Raw genomic sequence first — 21534 nt, forward strand, 5'->3', positions numbered from 1 at the left:
ATTGTTTACCTCTCTTACTCAAAATATATAGTTTAGTATATTTAACTCGTTAAACTAAATTATATTTTTCTTCACTAAAAAAAGGATGTAAGTATTACATTGTCATCCTTTTTATGTTCAAATATAAAATTTAGTCTATTTAAAATGAGATAATTAGTTTTAAATAAATTCAAAACTCAATTCCTTTTAATAAAAAAAATTATCTTAAAAGGATTTTTAAAATTAAAAAATTAAATAATTTTTATCTTAATTTCAGTTAATTTTTCAGACATATATAGCCTAACTAGCAAAACTTTTTAAAACTTTAACACCATTAGGGAGAAGAGATATGCTTCGTTTTTTTTTTTTTTGTTGAATTAGAAGAGATATGCTTGAAGCCTGGTGAATTATTATCAACATTACAATTATTAAATAATTCACGATAAATTCAACTTTTTACGCACATCATATAGCAAGGTTAATGTGTTGGCTTCCTAATTACTGAGTCATAATTGACAATCACCACGGACAAGGTTGGATTGCCAAACACGTAGTAATAAGTAAAATACTAGGTTTTATTTTTGTTATAATTAATAAAGCTAAAATTAGTACCTGTGCGTCGCACACAAATAGTATATCTATATCTTATTGTTATTGTTATAATAATTTTAAACTTTTATATTTTATAAAAATATTTTAAGAATAATAATTATATTACAATGTGTGATATTTTTATTATGTCCATTTTTTCTTATAATATTATTTTGTTACCATTTAAAATTTTATACTATTATTATATGAAAAAATAGGGTAAAATAATTTTATAATATTATTCAATAAAAAATAATTATATAGAATAAGTTTATTAACTTTTAAGATTACTTTAAAAGTTATAAAAATATAATCTTGTAATCTTTAATTGATTGATGGTGTAATTATTTTTTATCTATCATCGATAGTCATTAAATTCTAATAATATTATTATTGTAGTGGAAATTAAATTATTTCTCTTAAAATATAATATAAACCATGCTTGCGTAAATATACAAATTCTAGAATAATAAATAAGCTTGTATGTAGATACTGAAAATATAATGAAGAGTTTAAAAAATAAAAGAAACGAAATGGAAATTGTTATATATGAAATTAGCCTTTTAAACTTAAAATATTATTTTTGTGTTTAAAATACTTATTTAATATTACTAAACTTTAACGTATTATTTTATTTTTGGCTATTGTTTTTATTTTATAATGTTATCTTATTTTTGTTTTCTGATTATTAACTTTTATTTGTTATATTTTTTTGTCTGATTTGATAAATTCTTCTATGATTTTTTAATGATTACAGTCATATCTAACTTTTTTTATATTTTAGTATCTTTCTAATTTATATTTATGTCAATGTTGATAATTTTTAATTTAAATTATTTTATATTTTTCTTCTTTTTTTAATTCAGATAGGATTTATGTTGGCAAAATGCTCCAAAGATGTATTATGTGATGATGAAACTCAAGTCCTTCTTTACAAATTCAATGTGTGTTGCCAACTGAGTTACACTCATTAGATAAAAATAAAAATTCATTTAAAATAAATAAAAATATTAAATATATTTCATTATTTCTTAACCTACACACATATCAAGTAAAATAAACATTTAAAAAGGATAAATACATATTTTGGTTCTTGAAAGTATAAAGCGATGACAGATTGACTCCTAAAATGTATAAAATTCGAATTTAGTCTTCAATGTGCAAAATGTGCGTCATATTTCTCCTATCATCAAATTTGTGAGACAATTGTGTTATCAAGTTGTAATGTTCAATCACCAATTTGATAATAAATTATATTTTTTTGAGAATTAATTTGACATTAAATTACAAAGTCCATAGCAAGAACTAAATTCAAACTTTTCATTTTTCAAGGACCAATTTGTTACTGACTTACACTTTTAGGGATCAAAATAAGTATTTACCCTTTACAAATAACAAAACTTACACACTTTTTGTTTGGATAAATACTCATTTTCGTTATTGAATTGGTTAGCGCTAACAATTAGGGCAGTGAAAGATGAAAAATTGAAATTTTGTCCTTGAATGTGTAAAAAATATGACTTTTGATGTCTTATTCGCTTGAGACAAAAATATGACTACTTTATGAATAACCCTAGTTGTTGGTTTTGTGATAACTGAGAACTGCCACCTATGCTCCAATACATAAAGCACACGAAGCTATTGATTATAGCAGTTCCATTCATCATTGCTTTATGTTAAAAAAAAAGGCTACTAAGAAATATTTATTCACGGGTGAGTCAAGCTCTTCTATTATAATTCATGGTTTCTCTTAGCTATATGGTTTATGCAGGGGAAGAGATCAAGCTTCAAGAAATAATGAATGATCTTATCAAAACACAAATGCATATCTCCCCTAGAATTTTAATTGTACTTTTATTCATCATTGTAGAAATTAAAAATTAGTCCTATCGTTAGTTTTCTCCGTTAACTCAAACGACAGTGCCAACGTGACTCTTAAGGCGATGATGTGGCATCTAATGGTTTCCACGTGTCCACCATGTGGTTGTCATGTATTATCTATGTGGTTGTCACATGTCAAAAAATTGATTTTTCAAATTGATCTTTGAACTTAACCACTTAGTGTCCTTGAACTAAACTATGTACTATCGTTTTAGTCCTAGAAATTATTTTTGAATTTTTAATCAAGTTTCACACTGTCACACTGCATATAAATTAGTTTCATATTTATAATATAATTTAAATGGTAGAATTGCAACAACAATAAAAGTGATAAAATATGGCAATTTCTATGCTAATAATTCATGCAACATGACACTTGATTGAAAATTTGAAAACACTTTCAAGGACCAAAATACAAGTATTTGTTAAGTTTAAAAACCAAAATGTCAATAAATTGTTAAACTCATGACTAAAATGATAGTAAACGGTTAACTTCAAAAATCAAATTGAAAAGTCAATTCTTTTGACTCATGACAACCACATAAATGACACGTGATCATCACGCACGGGTGACATGTGATAATAGTAAGCTACCATATCATCATTAGGGACGTTATGTAAGCACGCCAGTTTCATTAGATGTAGAAAATTTAATGGTAACATAAATTTCTTGTACTTTTTACACATTTTAAAATAAAATACTAATTTTACATCTGTTAGATACTTAATTGCCAGCAAGAAAAGTATATTTACCCTTTTTGTTTTGAAGAAAAACCTTGCACATAGTTTTTTTTTTTTTTTTGGTGAGAACCTTGCACATAGGAGACATAGATAGAACTTGCAAAGTTCCAATAACGGTTAATATTCTTTATTTATTTAGGACATTGTGTTTGGTGGCATTGAATCCAGATAGGACAATCACTTTGTAATTTACTATTATTACTTATATAATGGTTCCATTTCAAAAGGGCACGCAACGAAACAATACAAAACATGTGAATAGAATACGTGATTCTATTCAATTCATCATACATTAAAATATCATCGTTATCATATCATTCCAGCGTCACTCTGATTGAGAGTGAAGAAGGTGGGAGATGGAGAAGCCACAAAACGGAGAAGAAAAGGAAGAAACCACGGCCTCTTTCTGCGGTTACGATTCTCTTCACCGTCTTCTCAAGGATAATCTTAACCCCCATCACTTCCAGGTGCCCACTTTCATCACCTCACTGATGCCATATTCATCATGCCAATAGTTAACTTTGCATTTCACTTTTTTATTTATTTATTGATTCATGTCATGGATTTGTGTGTTTTACTCTCCACATGCAACTTTCAAGGGATCTGGTTTCCGTACTCTGACTTTTCTGATTAGTTTGGATTCCAGCAACTTTCCTTGGCCTCTGTAAGAAGGAATTGAACATTATAACAAGTTTTTAAATATTGCCCGGACGCGATGGACGTAGTTGGCAGCGATTAAGCTCTGAACCGAAGATTAATCTCATAATCGGACTGAAGCTTATGGGATATCTCGGGGTCTCACAGGAGAACCAAAGATCCTAATTACAGTGGTTACAAAAAAAATGTATTTGGCTGAGGATTTTTTCATTTGTAAATGGTTCAAGTAAATTTTACATTTCCAACATCATCTTGAAAGCTATTCAAGCTTTACTGAAAATGGATCGTGTGTCTTTCTTTTTTAATTGGATTGATGTGTTGAGTTGGGGCTTGAATGAATCAAATATTAAATTGGCACTTTTTGCTGATGGCTCACTGATAGTGCCGTGTTGCAGGAAGTCAGCCGTTTGCTTACTGGGCTTAATTGTGGAAAAGCACTTGAAGCAGTTTCTCTCCCAGAATCTGCAACTTCCCTCTCTGCGGAACATGGTTTTGACATCCAGGTATGATTCAATCCACTTTTTACTATATGGTTTTTTCTTGTGTTGTGTTGAACTTTTTTTTTAATGTACTTGGCTTATGTAGTACTTGTGTTGTGCTTAACTCTTTTTTAATGTACTTGGCTTAAATGTATTTGAGCTGTGTTGAACTTTTTTTTGAAGAAATAATTGATTTTTACTATTGAGAAATTCTTGAAAGAGCTTTTAAAAAGGGTGGTTATTTTCACCCAAAAAAGTTGAAGTGAACTTTCTTGATCATGGAATTTGTGTTTAAATTCCGAAAGTATGTTTCAGAAGCAAATGTCTAGGCACCTCAAGAATGTCTGTACTATGCCTTCAAGATCATGATTTTTTTTGTTCCCCTCTGTTAAAACGTTGCGCATATCTTTGTGAAATGAAACTGTAATTTGCTCTTGGTGATTTTTCACATATGGTTCTATGGAATACGTATACGAGAGAAAAATTGGTTTCTTGGATGTACTAGTATTAAACATTTTACAAAGTTACACTATCTGGATTATGAGCAGGGGAACAGCTAATCTTTCTTTTCTTGTCTGGCTGTTATCTGTTGAATCATTGTTGAAATCTATTAACTCCTATTGGTTAAATGATATGAATTTAGTTTAGTCTTTTGATTAACGTCAGCATCTTTTTTCTGTATAGAAATTCTTACAGTTATTTGTGCTATGTCTCTGGTTGATATAGTGAATTTGAATCTGGTTGATTTCAGGCCTTTTCCTTTTGTGCTGACAAGGAACTATTAAGAGAACCTCGGATAGTGAGAGTTGGTTTGATTCAGAACTCTATTGTCCTTCCAACCACTGCTCATTTTGCGGACCAAAAGAAGGCTATCTTTGAGAAACTAAAGCCAATAATTGAAGCTGCTGGTTCTTCTGGAGTCAACGTATTATGCTTGCAAGTAGGTTGCATGTGTATGATCATTTGCCAATTGATTTCGCACAGTTGTGTGAAAATCATAAATGTTTTTATATAATTCCATTGCAGGAAGCATGGATGATGCCATTTGCCTTCTGCACAAGAGAGAAGAGATGGTGTGAATTTGCTGAACCTGTTGATGGGGAATCAACAAAATTTTTGCAAAGCTTTGCACTGAAATATAACATGGTGATTGTAAGTCCAATTCTTGAAAGGGATATTAACCATGGAGAGGTTATATGGAACACTGCCGTTGTAATTGGAAATCATGGCAATATAATTGGGAAACACAGGAAGGTAATTGCCTAAGCTCTCTGCTTCTAATTTTAATGCCAAATAGCTTCCCTTTTACCAATCTCATGAACACATAACATTTGGCAGAACCATATACCAAGAGTTGGAGACTTCAATGAGAGCACATATTATATGGAAGGAAACACCGGCCACCCTGTATTTGAAACAGCATTTGGAAAAATTGCCATTAATATATGTTATGGTAGGCACCATCCTTTAAATTGGTTAGCCTTTGGCTTGAATGGTGCAGAGATTGTTTTCAACCCTTCTGCCACTGTTGGTGAACTAAGTGAACCAATGTGGCCAATAGAGGTCAGTCGCTTTATATTTACGAACACATGCTAAATTCTTTTTGACTAATTATTGTTTCTGGTTCTTATATTGAATATAAGGCTCTTTCATGATGGCTATATATACAACTTTCAACCATAATTTGATGCTAAAGCAAGGTTGATATTTAGCATGAAATTAGTTCATAAGTGACTACAAGAAAATTGGACTTTACTGAAGAGGGTAGAGTGGGAAGTCCAATTAGTGGTTGGATATTTTAACAACTTCATAATTTGTTATACATGTATATATATTTTATCACAATCTCAACTATTGATTTCCTAGTCAACAAATTATCACTTTGCACCTTTCACTCTAAAATGCATCCACATTAGGAGTTAAATCCAAGGGAATTGGCATGTGTTATTCTTCCTGCTTAACCTGTACCAACTAAATTTATAAACAGACAGATTTTATTGTTTTGGAATATCAACATTATACATATGGCTTGAAACTTGAAAGTGTTTTTGTTTTACAGGCACGTAATGCTGCAATAGCTAATAGTTACTTTGTTGCTTCAATCAACCGTGTTGGAACTGAGACATTCCCCAATCAATTTACTTCTGGCGATGGAAAGCCGGCACATGCAGATTTCGGGCACTTCTATGGATCCAGTTATGTTTCAGCACCTGATGCATCGTGCACGCCATCTCTATCCCGCAATAGGGACGGCTTGTTAGTAACAGACATGGATCTTAACCTGTGCAGGCAGGTGAAAGACAAGTGGGGTTTCAGAATGACTTCACGGTACGAGTTATATGCCGACACACTCGCCCGCTATGTGAAACCAGACTTTGAGCCACAAGTCACCAGTGACCCCTTGTTGCATAGGAAGTCCTTGTGAACTATGCTCTCAAGTGTTGGTGTTAATATGTGTTCATTGCTTGTGGTTCAGATTCTGGTCTGTCGTGGGATGGCCAGTGGAAACAACCTTAAATAAAGTTCTTTCATGTTGAGTACATGTTCATGTATTAAATTCTGTTGTCAATGGTTCACCGTCATGGTTGGTTGATTTGGTCCCATTTTACATGGGAGAAATAATTATTTTTGTTTTCAAAGGCTGTTTAAGAAAACTGTAAAAGTATTCTTTTAAAGAATGCAGTTAAAATTACACTGTGATTCTATCTTATAAATTAAACTCTTTTATTTTTTTTATCATGTTATTAGTATTTTATTTATGATTAATATTCGTTAGAAAACATGACCGACCATCTTTGATAAAATTTTCTCATTTCAATTATTTGTTTTATTTATAAGAGTGAAACCCCCTAGACTGCCTAAGGAACCAAGTAGAGTACTCCTGAGACCAACTATTTGTTGGTGTATAAATCAAACTCTTTTGTGTAAAATAAATAATAATTCAAAGAAGTCCGAATCTTCTAATTGTTGTCTACGTACGTACAATGATTTTCTGTCCGACCAAATCGTGCTCCTTGGCTTTTTAATGGCTGTACGTATGGAGAAATTATGGAAATATGCTAGTTGTACTTGTATGTGTATGCCAGTGGATAAAGGCTTGGGATTGTCGCACAGGTCAATGATTAGAAGTGCCTTTATTACATTTGAAATGCATTTTCATCCAAAATTTATTTGGGCAAAGGTCAATGATCTGATTCTGATCTACGCACCGTTTCCAATGAAGATTATAACAAATACAAAAGTCCATTTTATATAAATGTATTAAAATTTTCTTTCGCTATAGTATATAAAATTCAAAATTTGTGTATATTAGAACTGAATCTTTGTTCTAACTATTAAGTTTAATTTTATATTTAGTGTGTACATCCAAAAATATTTTAATAAAATTCAATTTTAAATAAATTAAGAATATTATATCAACAACCTAAGTGTAATATGCAGGATAATTATTGCACACATAATTATATATATATATATATATATATATATATATATATCATTAAATTGCATATTAATATATATATAAATTTATTGAAATTTATAATAATTATTTTAAAAGTTACACTCAACATAATTTTCAATCAATTTATAGTACATATATTTTTACTAATGTATGAAAATTAAATTCTTAAAATAATTATTTAAAAACTACTCCCTTACATGATGCAAATTATTTAATTTAAATTAAACTCAAGCAAAATATTAGCACTATGTTTTTACTTAATAAGTTAATACTAGTGTGGCTTAGCCTAACTTATCCGACAAAATAAGTTGTTTAGTGTCACCTGTTGTCAAAACTTTCACCTTTTTGAATGGCAACCCAAACTCATCAATAGCCACATGAAAAGAAAGAAATAAAAAATAAAAGGAAGTTAAATTCATTAATTGAAGGTAAGGTAAGAAGAGAAATTTTATTTGGTAAATAGTCACTTTTGTCCCTAAATGTATAATTTGTTAATAAAAATATAAAATTTAGTCTTCAAAAGTGTAAAAAGTGCGACAAATAGATCTGACTGTTAACTTTCATCCGTCACCGTTAATAAAATATCTCACGTGACATAGAGGGACGAATTTGTCATTAAAATAATTATCAGCATTGTTATCTCTAGTTGTCAACACAGGAACATATTTGTTATATAATATTTTATTAACTTTTTGTATTTCTGACCATCTGAGAATAGGAATGAATAAATAGCTACTTTTGCCTCCTAAATGTGTAATTGTTGATAAATACGTACATTAAAGATGAAAATAAAAAATTTAGTCCCTAAAAGGGTAAAAAGTACTACAAATATATTCGGACATTAACTTTTGTCCGTCACCGCTAATAAAATAGTCAAGATTCGAAGAAGTGAAATATGTGATATATTTATCTTTTATTTATAGTATATCGTGACTAATTATTATAATTTTGAAAAAATTTGTAATGATTGGTATACTGTTACAATGTTTATTTTAGTAAACTGATACAACATGCAATTTGGATAATTTCTGTTGTGACAGAATTTTTGTTGTGACTGACAAATTATAATTGATAATCAATATCGTTATTATTATGTTTGTTTAAAATTATATTTGCCAATATATTTTTTAAGTGATTATTGTAATATTATGTTTGTAATGATAAAAAATGATCCCTTGAATGAAACAAAATATTGAGTTTAACAAATTAGTCCAATAAAAAACATACTCATGTTTAGATCCTTACATTTTATCAAATAGAATGTATTGACATTTAGGTCAAAAAATAATCACTTACATTTTTCTCTAATAAAAAAATATTAATATTTTTTCCAATAAAAGATTATCTATGTGATATATTATTCTCAATATATTTTCATTCCATCTACAATTTCGTCCCTGCAGATTTTACCAAAGGTGACATAAGGAAGTTAAGTGTGGGATAAATTAGGGATTTTTGGGTTGGTTGTTTTCTATTTTATTTGTAATGAAAACATGATGAAAATATGTTTGGTTGAATTTCTAAAAACATCTCCAGGAACAAAAACCTTATTTCGGGTAAAATAAAATTGTGGTGACAATAAATATAATTTTAAACAAATTTAAAAATAAAAAAAACAAGAATTCAATATATAATAAATTTTTAATATTTTTATTCCAGAAAACAAAAAAATAAAAATGCAAACGAAACATCCTTATACACCCAAAAACAAACTAATTTCATCCTTATCCCCTTTGTCGCTAGAAAAAAAAATTAAGGCACGAAGAAGATCCATCCCTCAAATTTTCACAGCGAACTTCCCAGCCTCATGTTCCTTCCCCTTCACTTCACATTCACAACTCCACAACAATAATAATCTTAATCAACACAAATAGCATATTCCCAATCTCCTTCAACAACACACACACACACATCCATTCATTCTCTCTCTCTCTCTCATGGCTTCTTCTTCCATTTCCGCTCCAACGCTCACCTTCCCGACGCAGAAGCTCGCCGTTCCGTTCCCGGCGCCGCGGACGCCCTCGCTCCTCCCGTTCCCGTTGCAATCCCCCTGCCGCTGCCTCGCCTCCGCCTCCTCCGACGACCGCAGTGGCGGCGGCGCCAAACGCGGCTGGGAGTCCGTGCTGCACCACTTCTCCGAGGTCGCGAAACGCGTCGATTCCTTCTGGAAGTCCCTCGGGAACGCCGACGACGATCGCGGCCGCGGCGGCGGCGGCGATGAGGATTGGGATTGGGATCGCTGGCGCCGGCATTTCGAGGAAATCGACGAGCAAGAGCGCCTCCTCTCGACTCTCAAGGTACTCCGCCACGTGCCTCGGGTTTTGTTTCCAATTTGCGTCTTCTTACGTGCTTTTATCGTGGTTTGTGTGCAAGTTATTTTTCTGAATCGATGTTAATGCGGTTCTTGATTCAATTTTATTAGTATTTCTGAGGAATTTTCTTATGTGGAAACAACGACAACGTTCAAAGCTTTAGTATTTCGCAACTCTTGCATGTTTTACTTTTGACACTGTTTCGCTTAAAATAGGAACTCGCGTGTTTCTCCTAAGCTTTGATATTTCTTTTAATCAATGAATGGAAATCGTTAATATGATTATGAATTTGCTTGCTTTCAGTTAACAGTTAATAGTTTTGAAGGAGTTTTTGTCAAAGTTTAATGGTAAGTTCTTAATGTTACATGAAGAGAACTATTGTTGATGCTATCAAACTTACTTTGCATGTCCATGGTAAATCTCATGCCACTCTTTAAGTAGGATTTCTTTGAATGTTTATGTAAGTAAAATCATTGACTGACCTTTTGGTTTAGTGAGAATTAATTACTGACATGATTTTGTGCTTTACAGTCTCAGTTAAGCCGTGCTGTGTATTTGGAGGATTATGAAGATGCTGCCAGGCTTAAGGTGGCGTTTGCAGCTGCAGCTAACAACGACAGTGTTGGAAGAGTGATGTCTTATCTCAATGTAGGAATTTTGACTACTTGATGCTTTTCTGATAACCAAAGTTTTTTTATACTGGCCACCAATTTTTGTGCTTTCTTTTTTCACAATCCCATTCCTATATGTATATTTTCCTAACTTTCAGAGAGCCATAAAAGAGGAGCGGTATGGTGATGCAGCTTTCTTAAGAGATAAAGCTGGCACTGGACTTGTGAGTTCTGATAGAATTTGTTTAATGCAACTTGCGTGAATATCTTTGCATTGTGGTGGAATAGAATGTCAGATGCAATATCAAAGGGTAACCCTAGTAATACTTGTAGCCTGCTTAAAATGCTGTTACTTAGTTGAAAATTTGTTTGCACCATCAAAATAAGACTTTCCTCACTACTTTATTTGTCATTAGATGCTGTTTTAGAGTGAATTAATTCTTAGAGCTTGCAATTGGCTGTGGAATCTAATGACAGTCAATATCAGAATATAGAAAATAAAAATCCATTTATGAGCATGTTTGGTTTGCTTATTATTGTGTTTTTAGATTTTAGGGTGCATTTTCTTATTACTTTGGTTTAGTTACAATTCTAATTCATTTGCAATTGAGTTGGCAGATTGTATCCTTTATTTATTTATTTTTCAAATGGATTAATGCCTTGTTGTGTCATTTTAGTGTTTTATGCCCTGCCAATAAATTGCACTGCTTTTAACATCTGATTTTGACTTGTAATTTTATTATTTTATCTCTTGACTTATCAGTATTCAATAAAATTTCTTTAAAATTGACATGTAATGGCTCTTGCAGGTGGGTTGGTGGGCTGGTATTTCAGAAGGTGTTAATGATCCACATAGTCTAATTATTCGCATAACTCCTGAGCATGGAAGATATGTGGCAAGGAGTTACAGTCCAAGGTAATTTCTTTATGTTGATGATAAAAGTGTGGTAGGCTCTTTGCATCTTTCATGAATTGTAAATAAAAGCTTATTTTGGCAAAGGACTAAACGAGATGCTCCGCCACTTTTGCATTGTACTATTGAGGAATGGCTTATGTGAATGTGTCTAAAATATTTGGTTTAAGAGTTCCTCCACCTTTTGTTAGGAATAATTTTTTTTATTTTTGTGATTGTCAATCATTTCAAATTATACCCAAGTAACCCAACGTGAAACTAAAAGCAAGGAACCGTTGGATGAAAGGTGGGAAGAAATACAATAGGTGGAAGTGTTGGTGGGTTGCTCTAAATTGGTCCATTTGGCAGCATAGGAATAAGGTTATTTTTATGAATGCCCCATTCAATGGCAGTAAGCTGCTGCAAGATGCACTATTTTTGGCATGGACATGGTTCAGAGCAATGGAGGAAAACTTTACAATACATTTCAACTTTTGGTCTAGCAATCTTCCAGCTGGTTTTCTGTAAACTAGGGTGACACCAGCTGTGGTTCTGTAATTTCCGTCGCTTTCTAGTAGGCTAGTAACCTCCTATCAGTCTGTACTCAGTCGATATGAGGATTTACTAGCCTTACTTACATACTCTTGTATCTATAGTGCCTCTGGTACTTCTTCATATATCAATATATATTATTTTTGCTGACCAAAAAAAAAAAAAGCAAGGAACCGTGCGATCTTTTGTTAGGGCATGATCAAAGACTCAAAATGCTTCATAATTCATAATGCAGCAGCATATAAATTATAAACTCAAATAAGTTTGGGCAAATGGACCTTAGCTTATGTGCTTATATTCTTCTAGCCCTAATTCTTTTATGCATAAATAAACGTACAGGGAGATCAACTAGTTACTAGTTAGATTTCTGCCTCAACCTCTTTTTCCCCTTGCTGTGGGAGGTGGCTTATATATATATGCATTCAAGATGGTGTGAAATTGCATTAGCCAACTGCTCCCCAGTCAGATTAAGATATGATAGTCAATCAGCTATGCATATTTTGTATAATTCAACAATGGACTAAACATATTTGTGTATATTATCATTTTCTTGGGTAGAAAATTGACAGAGATATGGCCTAAGTAGAGCTTATAAGGCTTGTGCAGTCTAGTCCTCACCTTACTAGCCAGTTTTGTGGGGTTGAGTTAGGTCTTAACCACAAATCCTAAAATGGTATTAGAGTCTATTCTAGATCCATTGTTGTACCACCTGCATTGCCATGCTCTAGGCCCCTTCAGGCCTGTAGTCATGGGCTTGAGTGGGTGTGTTGGAAAGTTTGGTGACTTAGGTCCTAAACCCAAATTCTAAGATGGTATCAAAGCTTATCCTAGATCCATTGGGGTCAAATTTGAAACAATTATTATTATGGGGAATCTTAGTGGTGAATTGTTTGAATCTGGTTGTTATATGCTCAGATTGTCATTAGACACAGTTGTATACACTCATTCTCTGTATAAGTTCAAGGGTACAAGTATTTTCAGTGCCATATGTTTTCCTCACATGGAATCTTTCTTATGGAATTAATTAATTATTTGCTTGCCTTGGAAATACTTTCCACTTTTTGATGTGTTTCAAGGAATTTCTGTACATTAGATATTTTAGGTGAGCCTGCTACTACCTGTGTGGTTTCTGGTGTTTACCCTTTTACCTTATTTTTCTAGGCAACTTGCAACATCTGCGGCTGGCATTCCTCTTTTTGAATTTTTTCTTACAATGGATAAAAAAGGTGAATTCAAGTCACAGGTATCTCTTCTTGACTGAACCCATAATTTCTATTACTTCTGCTGAAATCATTAGTAAATAAACAGCAAGCAATCTTCTCTAAAATTTGAGCTAAAGGGTTAACACCATAGACGAAACTTATTGCGCTGAATCTGGAATTCTGGATTCTGTTCCCCCATTCAAAATATTGCTATTCGAAATCTGAATATATGAGTGTGCTAGGGATCATCTTCTATGCTTGCTGTCACAAGTATTCTGCTAATTATTTTTGTTTAAAAAACCCATGCATGGAGGACCTGGGCTGGGATTACATACTTGAAATAGAATGAAGCATATTGCTTGTAGTTCACAATTCAAATTAAGTTTCAAATTTTTGTTTATTTCAAATACTAATGTATCTTAATTATGAATGAGATTTATAATTTGCTGGTAGATTTGCTGCTCTAAAAATTATGAACAGTTGGGAATACCAGGCAACCAATTTGGGTTATTGGTGGCATGATGCTGAGTTGGATTTATTGATGCAAATGGAACACTTTTCGGTTGGATTTTTTCTTTCTAATTTTAATGCAGATTCAAACACACTTGGGCTTACTTCCTAGTGTTTGGAGCTTTGCATTGTCTTAAATTTCAATAGACAATTGCAATCTCAGATTAGTGAAATTTCTAACTTAAGTTATGGGCCTCAATTTGATTCTTTTGGGTTCACAGCTTCATGCTTAGTTCCCCTAAATACAAAGTAGGCCTTTTGGCATTATGACTTGTATGCTTCTGGAATCATAACATGGGGCAAAACTAAGTTGAGTTTTATTGTTAACTTTGTACCTGTGGTGCATATTTGATGAGTTAAAATGATTGTTTCAGAAATTTATGGTGTGCACATTCCTTTATGGAAATTCATACCCACAGTCCTTCACGTGTAGTAGGTTAGCAATCTACGAATTTCTATTGGGAAAGAATAAAACCACTTTCTACTCAACTTAAAGCAGTTAAATGCTCTCCATTTTATTAATTAAAAACTGACAGTTAAATAAGTAATTGTTTATCTTCCATACTAGTAATTTCCAACCATATAAATGTTTGTCCATATTTGTAACCCTTGAGCTTTTCTCTCATTATTATTTTGTAAAAATTAAAAATGCAGTAATTTACTTTAAAAAAAGAAAAATCATAATGAATTACTTTAAAAGTGTAATAAAAATACCACAATTTTCTCTATCATTTAAAATTAATAATAATAAGAAAGGTCAAGCATGTACAATTCATGGCATGTAATTTTATATCATCATTGATGTTTAAAATCATCTAAAATTATTGAATAAGATTAATATATTTTAGCTCATGAAAAATTTCAGGAGAGATGAAGGTTTAAAGGTTTAGTTGGTAGTTATTAAGAGAGAGAACGATTTATGAGGATGGTTATTATTATAGGAGAGAGATAGTTATTAATTTGATTAATAAGTTTGTTAATTACTTAAATTGACATTGTCACTGAAGTTGAGTAAAGAAGAGATAAAGATGGTTTGTTTTCTCCAATTAAAGTATGAAGAGTGCCAACCTACACATTGTGAGTAGTAATACTCTTGCAAACACACGCATGCACACACACACGGACACACCACATTATTTATAGTCCAATAGCCTTTGTATAGTTGACTATCAATTATAATAATTATTTTTCAAAAAAAATATAATAACTAATACACTACTCGGTCATAATCTGTAGTTGTCTAATAGCAGTACTGCAATGGGATATCTTTTAATTCTCAGGCTGTGTACTTAAGGCGAAGAGGGGCCTTCCATGGGCCCCCAACAAACTCCTCTAAAACATTGGATGGTGCTGGGAGACTGAGTTCAGTGGAGTCTACTGAAGACAAAAGTGAGCTGTATGTTGTGAGTACTGAAGATCCAGAAAATGATGACGATAGGAATGATGGCTCTGATCCAGCTGAGGGAATGCCTGGATTTCAGAATGTCTTGAAAGATATGATTCCGGGGGTAAAGGTGAAGGTTTTCAAGGTGATAACTCCAGACAAAGTAGACAAGGATATATCTAATGTGATTGAGCAGATAATTGAGGATGAAGACGAAGACGAAGATGGCAACGAAGACGAAGACGAAGACGAAGACGAAGACGAAGACGAAGATGAAGAGGAAGACGAAGATGAAGATGAAGACGAAGATGAAGGGAAGGAAAATGATACAGAAAGTCTAGAACTGGAAGACATTAAGTCTGAGACTGACCAGGAGGGAGATGATGAGATTGAAGTAAATGCTGGTCTGGGAACTTTTGAAAGTGAAGACCAGAATGAGTTTGCCGTCAAGATTGCCATTGGTGGTCTTGTTCAGAAACTTTCCGGTAATCTATCCTCTAGAGATTTGCTTCGAGTTCCTGCTAAGCTGGAGATGAAGGGGCGTGGTTCATTTTCCTTTACTGTTGAAAAAGAAGTCAATCAGCAGGTTGGTCTTGACAAAGGAAACTCTTCATCTGATAAATCAACTAAGTTTCAAGGTCGACGCAGAGTTGATCATGTTATTTTTGACCTTGCAAAATTCATTGGCAGGGGAAAGATACCCTCAAAGGTAGGTCTAAGTAGTTGAATATCTATTGCAAATTATAATTTTGCAAAATTCAATATCCTTGTTGAATCTATCCATGAGTTACTTAGACTATAATGCTTTGCTTCAATCTTTTAGGTTCTGAAAGAAGTGGGAGAATTGATAAATCTCACTCTAAGCCAGGCTCAGAGCCATCACCAGTTATCTGGCTCAACAATTTTTAATCGCATCGAAATACCAACTTCATTTGATCCTTTAAATGGTGAGTTTTTAGAGAACTTGCCAATATGATTATTATGAGGTGCTGAATATGGACTGCTGAATGTAGGATGTTTTTAATCTGTAGTGCAGTGTAAACCAAGTAACATATTTTCATTTGCATCAGGTCTATACATTGGTGCGCATGGGCTTTACTCCTCTGAAGTTATTCATCTAAGACGTAGATTTGGTCAGTGGCAAGAGGACAATGGGGCCAAGGAGCCTTCAAATCTTGAGTTTTATGAGTATGTAGAGGCTTTGAAGCTAACAGGGGATCCTTATGTACCAGCTGGTCAGGTAATATTGTAAACTTTGTTAAAATCATGATTTTTTTTTCATGTCCATCCTTTAGTATTTTGTGAGGATGTTGTTGGTGTTGAGAAATATGCTGTGAGCTTGATAGCAATAGTTTATCTACCTTCTTTATGTGTAATTGTAGGCAAATTTTAAGGTAAGAAATGATTATTTAAAGTCAAATCAAACTATTACATAAGCTAAATATTGTTTAATATTTTCTTTCTCAAATGAAATAGTATTGATAATTTAATTGATTAGTATATGGAAACCAGTGTACATAATTTGAAGTTAAAAATACTGAGATGACCTGTACCCACACTGTAAATTGGTGACTTGGGTCATGCTTTGTGTAGTAGGAAGATGAGTTCAAATAGCTTTGCTATCAATTTATATCTGTGGAGGTCTTGACTCTAGAGAGGCCTTTCTTTTGCCTTCAAATGTTTTGCATGTGTTTTCCTGCCTTTAATGTGCTGTTAATGCGCTGTTAAGCTTGAAACAACTCATGGACAGAATATACAAGATGAAAATGGAAATCCTGTATGTTAACTAGTGTTCCAACTTTTTTTTTTTTTTTGATCAGCCAAAATAAGTATATATATATTAGCAAAGTACCAGAGGTACTAGAATTACAAGCTAAGATTCTAGTCTAGTTCAGCACCATAACAATTTGGTTGCAGACCAGAATAAGTTTCATATTATAAGACTAATACAATTATTGAACCTAGATTCAAATCCTCATCTGCGGAAGAATCCTTCAGATAGATTTGATGACCACTGATTATAGTGGGTTGTGAAATCCTTCTCAAAATTTTTGAGCCAAGTCCATAACAGAAATACTGCATCATCCACCACTTTATTTGCGTTGAAGGCAGAATTGGAGAAAACTATACTATTTCTGTGCTTCCAAATAGTCCATGTCAATGCTAGCCACCACCCCTTCCATCTGTCCAGCTGTATTCCTTCAAATGCTCCATATATGTGCTGAAGAAAATGATGTCTTGGGTGATGTGGAAAGACACCCACCAGATTTACCCAGGACAGCATTTCACACCATATAGGACCAACTTAAGTAACATATCTAGAACCAAAATAACATATTTAGAACCAAAATACATAATTTTAGGGTATTCTGTGACATGGATATACTATGTATGTCTGCTATACATTAACACATGTTCTGCTGTGCACAACCATTTTTAACTTTCTTATTTAATAGGTAAATGGATCAAACTTTGGAAACGTAGATTATTGTATTTTTGTTTTGTTATATAAGAACTAAATATTCAACTTCAAGCTTGTTACTAGGTTGAGGGAAAATATTCAACATGTTCTGTTAGAACCTAGAAGTGAATAATTTTTTTTCTTTGGGAAACTTTTATCAATATATTATTGACTGAGTTTAACATAAAGTGAGATATTTCTTGCATTTTTTTCTTTAATGGACTTGCATTCTCTTTCTGCTACTAAGTTTCTCATCATGAAGTCTGTATCATAGATCTTATCGTTTATGTTCCTTGACCTTAGGTGGCATTTCGTGCAAAAATTGGAAAGAGGTATCAATTGCCTCATAAAGGGATAATACCTGAAGAGTTTGGCGTGGTATGGAATTTTTTCTTGAGGGCCTTAACTCAGTCTCATTGCTCTCTATTCCTCCCCTCCCCCAAATCAAAGTATTTAGTAAATTGGTGTTAATTCTCTATAAAAAAGAGATTATTATTTTTCTGTATTCTACTCTGGTATTGTTGCAATTTCAGATTGCTCGCTATAAAGGTGAAGGGAGGTTGGCTGAGCCAGGGTTTCAGAATCCCCGATGGGTTGATGGTGAACTTGTGATTCTTGATGGGAAGGTTAGTATTGTTCAATCTTGCCTAATTATTTAATCCTTTTGCTGTTGTAATTTTAACTTGAAATTATCTTTACTTTTGTGCAAATGTTTCTGATTGCAACATGCCTTTGTTGATTTTTGCAGCATCTAAAAGCAGGGCCGGTTGTTGGATTTGTGTATTGGGCCCCTGAGTATCATTTTTTGGTCTTCTTCAATCGGCTTAGGCTTCAACAGTAGGGTTTTGTTCATAATATCAGAGACTTGTAAATGCTTTCTTCAGATTCTCAGCGTAAGTTCTCATTAAAGATCCATGTGGTGTGGAAGTAGTAACTGATGAAATTTGTCTGCTGCATAATTTTTTTCCCCTGCAAGCTAGAAAATCATATTGTTGGTATGGTCAGTGACTAAATGTGAAACAAAATACTTGTATTTATAGTAGAAATTAGTTGACCCCAAATTTGGTCTGCCTTACTTATTATTGAGCCCGGGGTTAGGTTTTTAAGAAGGCTTATTAGCCTAACATGTCAACCTATTTATAATTTTTTATAGTTTATGTAATATATAATGATGCAATAATTTTGTTTATGGCATGGGTTTAATTTGTAAAACCATAATAATCAACAATAATACCCAAGTCCCTATTACATGTTTCAGCTGCCGTTCAAAAAAAAAAAAAAAAACATGTTTCAGCTGTACTGTTATAAATAGAAAGTAACTTAGCCTATAAAATAATCAGTAAGTATTTACTCATTTTTAATACAAATCTTTAAGTTTGGTCAAAAGAAAGCATCAAAGACCTATTTATAAAAATGGAAATTCTTGTTTCAAATTTCAATTGCTGGGTTGTTAAATGCTAGGTTTTCTTTTTATTCTGTATCTTTTTGTCATGAAGTGTATGGGTGATTCTAAATATTTAAAATGGTAGAGGTTAATGTGATTGAAGATTTTTCAATTTTCAATAGGTTCTAGGTTTTGTTGAATGCTAAATTGTGCTTCAATGGAAGATATCACCAAGATATCACGTGTCACTACAGGGTTTCCATTTAAGGTATCCAGTGTCTAACTTTAACTGCATATAGCTGCTTCATGGTTCTTTCAGTGAACACCAATTTTTTCTGATTGTTGATTTTTTTGTTTCTCTCTCCGACTCTGATGTACCAGCTTTAAAAGATCTTCACCACTAGCTTTCTGCCGAGTAGCATAGATTGAGCATTTGGCTGCTTGTCTAGAACTCAAATGACTGAGGTATCTTAAGCTTGGTAGCTGTAGCTTGACTAACTATAGATTGAAGAGGGATTCATGATATCAGCACTAAAGCACAACGTACTAGTCTCTTCATTCCGCATTTTATGGAGGTGTAGTGTTCAGGGTATCTTCAACAACTTTGTACATTGTTCCTAATTATAAGAAAAATTCCCATGTATCATAAAATTCATGATATCATTGTTCTTTCTGTAATGATGAAATTTTCATCACAATTTTTTCTTCTTTGGATAGTATTTAGAGGTCTTTAGTATTAGCTTCCTCATTAATTCTATATCCAGTCAACAATTGAATCTCCCCCGAAAGTGTCAAGCCAAAATTTTGAATACAGATTTGATTTCATGACACCCGTAGTTGCCTTTTTTCAATCCCTGTATGACCTTACGGATGAGCTTGGTAGACTATGGCCAGCAAGTTCATGCCTTGTATTGAATTTATTGACACAATTAAACTTTATTCGGGAAAGAGAAATGTTGTGGGGATGAAAATTGGGAGAAAGTTCTTGTTTGGAAAACTGAAGATGTGGCCCTTAATTATCATAAAATTAAGCAAAAATAGCCAAATTTTGGTCATTGAATGCGTGAGATGTTGACAAATTGGTTCCTAAAAGATAAAATAGCAAATTTAGTCCTTGGATATGTAAAAAGTGTGACAAATTAGTCATATATATAATTTAATGATAAATTGATCTTTAAACTTTGTAACTTAATATCAAATTTATTTTCGAAAAATATAATTTATTGTTAAATTGATTCTTAAACATTATGATTTAATGGGGAAATGGTTTTATAAATTTAATGATAGACTAATTTGTTGAATTTTGTGCATATTCATAGATTAATTTTATTTTAAGGAATAATTTGGTATTGTATCATATTTTTGGTGACAAATTTGATTATTTATTCTAAAATTAATCTACATGTTTATAAAGGAGAGAAATATAAAATTCATTAATGCACTTGCTGAAATTGAATATAACTTGCATAAACTTCAAGACGCCTGCCACAACAAATTGGTGGATTGAATTGATTGTAAAAACACAGGTCCGATTAATTGATTTCTTAGTGAATAAGGAAAAACAACATTCAAATGTGTAAACAAATTGACATTTAAACATGGACTAATTATGATTGCTATTATTCTTGTATTTTTATCTATCTCTTTTTTAATAATGTAAATGGACGACAAGAATCATGGGGAAATGGGTCTAACTTGATTCAATCAAAGGCATAAACTTGGCATATGTTCACTGGCACAGGTATGGTGGGGAAACAATTTCTCTCTTTAGAGGACATAAGATCCACGACTAAAAGGAGTTCATTTTTTTTAAAATTATAGTCATATAATATTTTTTATATTATTTAAGTAATTTTTATAACTAAATTAAAATTATTGTTTTTATTATATCTCCATTTGTTCAAATTAATATGTGACATGTGATTAAAAAATATTGTTAGGTTGTTAGTTTCTTCCTTCTATGAATTACTTTCATAAGTTCATACTTAATCAATTTCTAGTTCAATATGACATTGACATGTAATTGATCTATGATAATGGACTTAAAATATTTCTCTTTTTTTAAACAAAATAAGAAACAAACAAAACTCAAATTATAAATGAAAGAAAACTAAATATTAGTATATTAATAGAGAATAAAATATGAAATATTTAATATTAAATTATATTTTGTTAATGATAGACAATAACGACTAAACTGAAACATTTTTTCTAAGATACAAAATATAAAATTAATTAAATTAAGTTATAAATATATAAGTAAATTAAAGTTACAAAGATGTGATGAGTTACTCACAACTTTACTCACATCTTTAAAATTTGACTTGATGGAGATTTAATAAAAATATAAATCTACCTTTTTAAATCTATCATTCACTCGTCTCCATTGTCATGCATGTCTTATGTATAACTATTTATTTATTTATGTTATGTAA

General features: G+C 32.2%; 2 protein-coding genes across 2 annotated transcripts; both read left to right on the forward strand.

Annotated features, from left to right (window-relative positions):
- The first annotated feature begins 3363 nt into the window (after positions 1-3363).
- LOC100792563 (beta-ureidopropionase) lies at positions 3364-7026 on the forward strand. Its single transcript, XM_003529212.4, has 6 exons — positions 3364-3659; positions 4245-4352; positions 5080-5268; positions 5355-5582; positions 5667-5891; positions 6388-7026. Exons 1-6 carry the CDS (start codon positions 3549-3551, stop codon positions 6751-6753), a joined length of 1227 nt encoding a protein of 408 aa, XP_003529260.1. The 5' UTR covers positions 3364-3548; the 3' UTR covers positions 6754-7026.
- Positions 7027-9522: 2496 nt separating this feature from the next.
- LOC100813487 (protein EXECUTER 1, chloroplastic) lies at positions 9523-19797 on the forward strand. The gene is made up of 13 exons (XM_003528347.5): positions 9523-10088; positions 10635-10751; positions 10873-10938; positions 11524-11630; positions 13320-13401; positions 15151-15963; positions 16078-16201; positions 16325-16494; positions 18019-18093; positions 18249-18341; positions 18464-18608; positions 19282-19367; positions 19481-19797. The coding sequence occupies exons 1-11, from the start codon at positions 9729-9731 to the stop codon at positions 18554-18556; spliced, it is 2100 nt and encodes a 699-aa protein (XP_003528395.1). The 5' UTR covers positions 9523-9728; the 3' UTR covers positions 18557-18608; positions 19282-19367; positions 19481-19797.
- Positions 19798-21534: the final 1737 nt, after the last annotated feature.

This window comes from Glycine max, chromosome 7 (genome assembly GCF_000004515.6).
Source record: "Glycine max cultivar Williams 82 chromosome 7, Glycine_max_v4.0, whole genome shotgun sequence".
Classification (NCBI taxonomy): domain Eukaryota; kingdom Viridiplantae; phylum Streptophyta; class Magnoliopsida; order Fabales; family Fabaceae; genus Glycine; species Glycine max.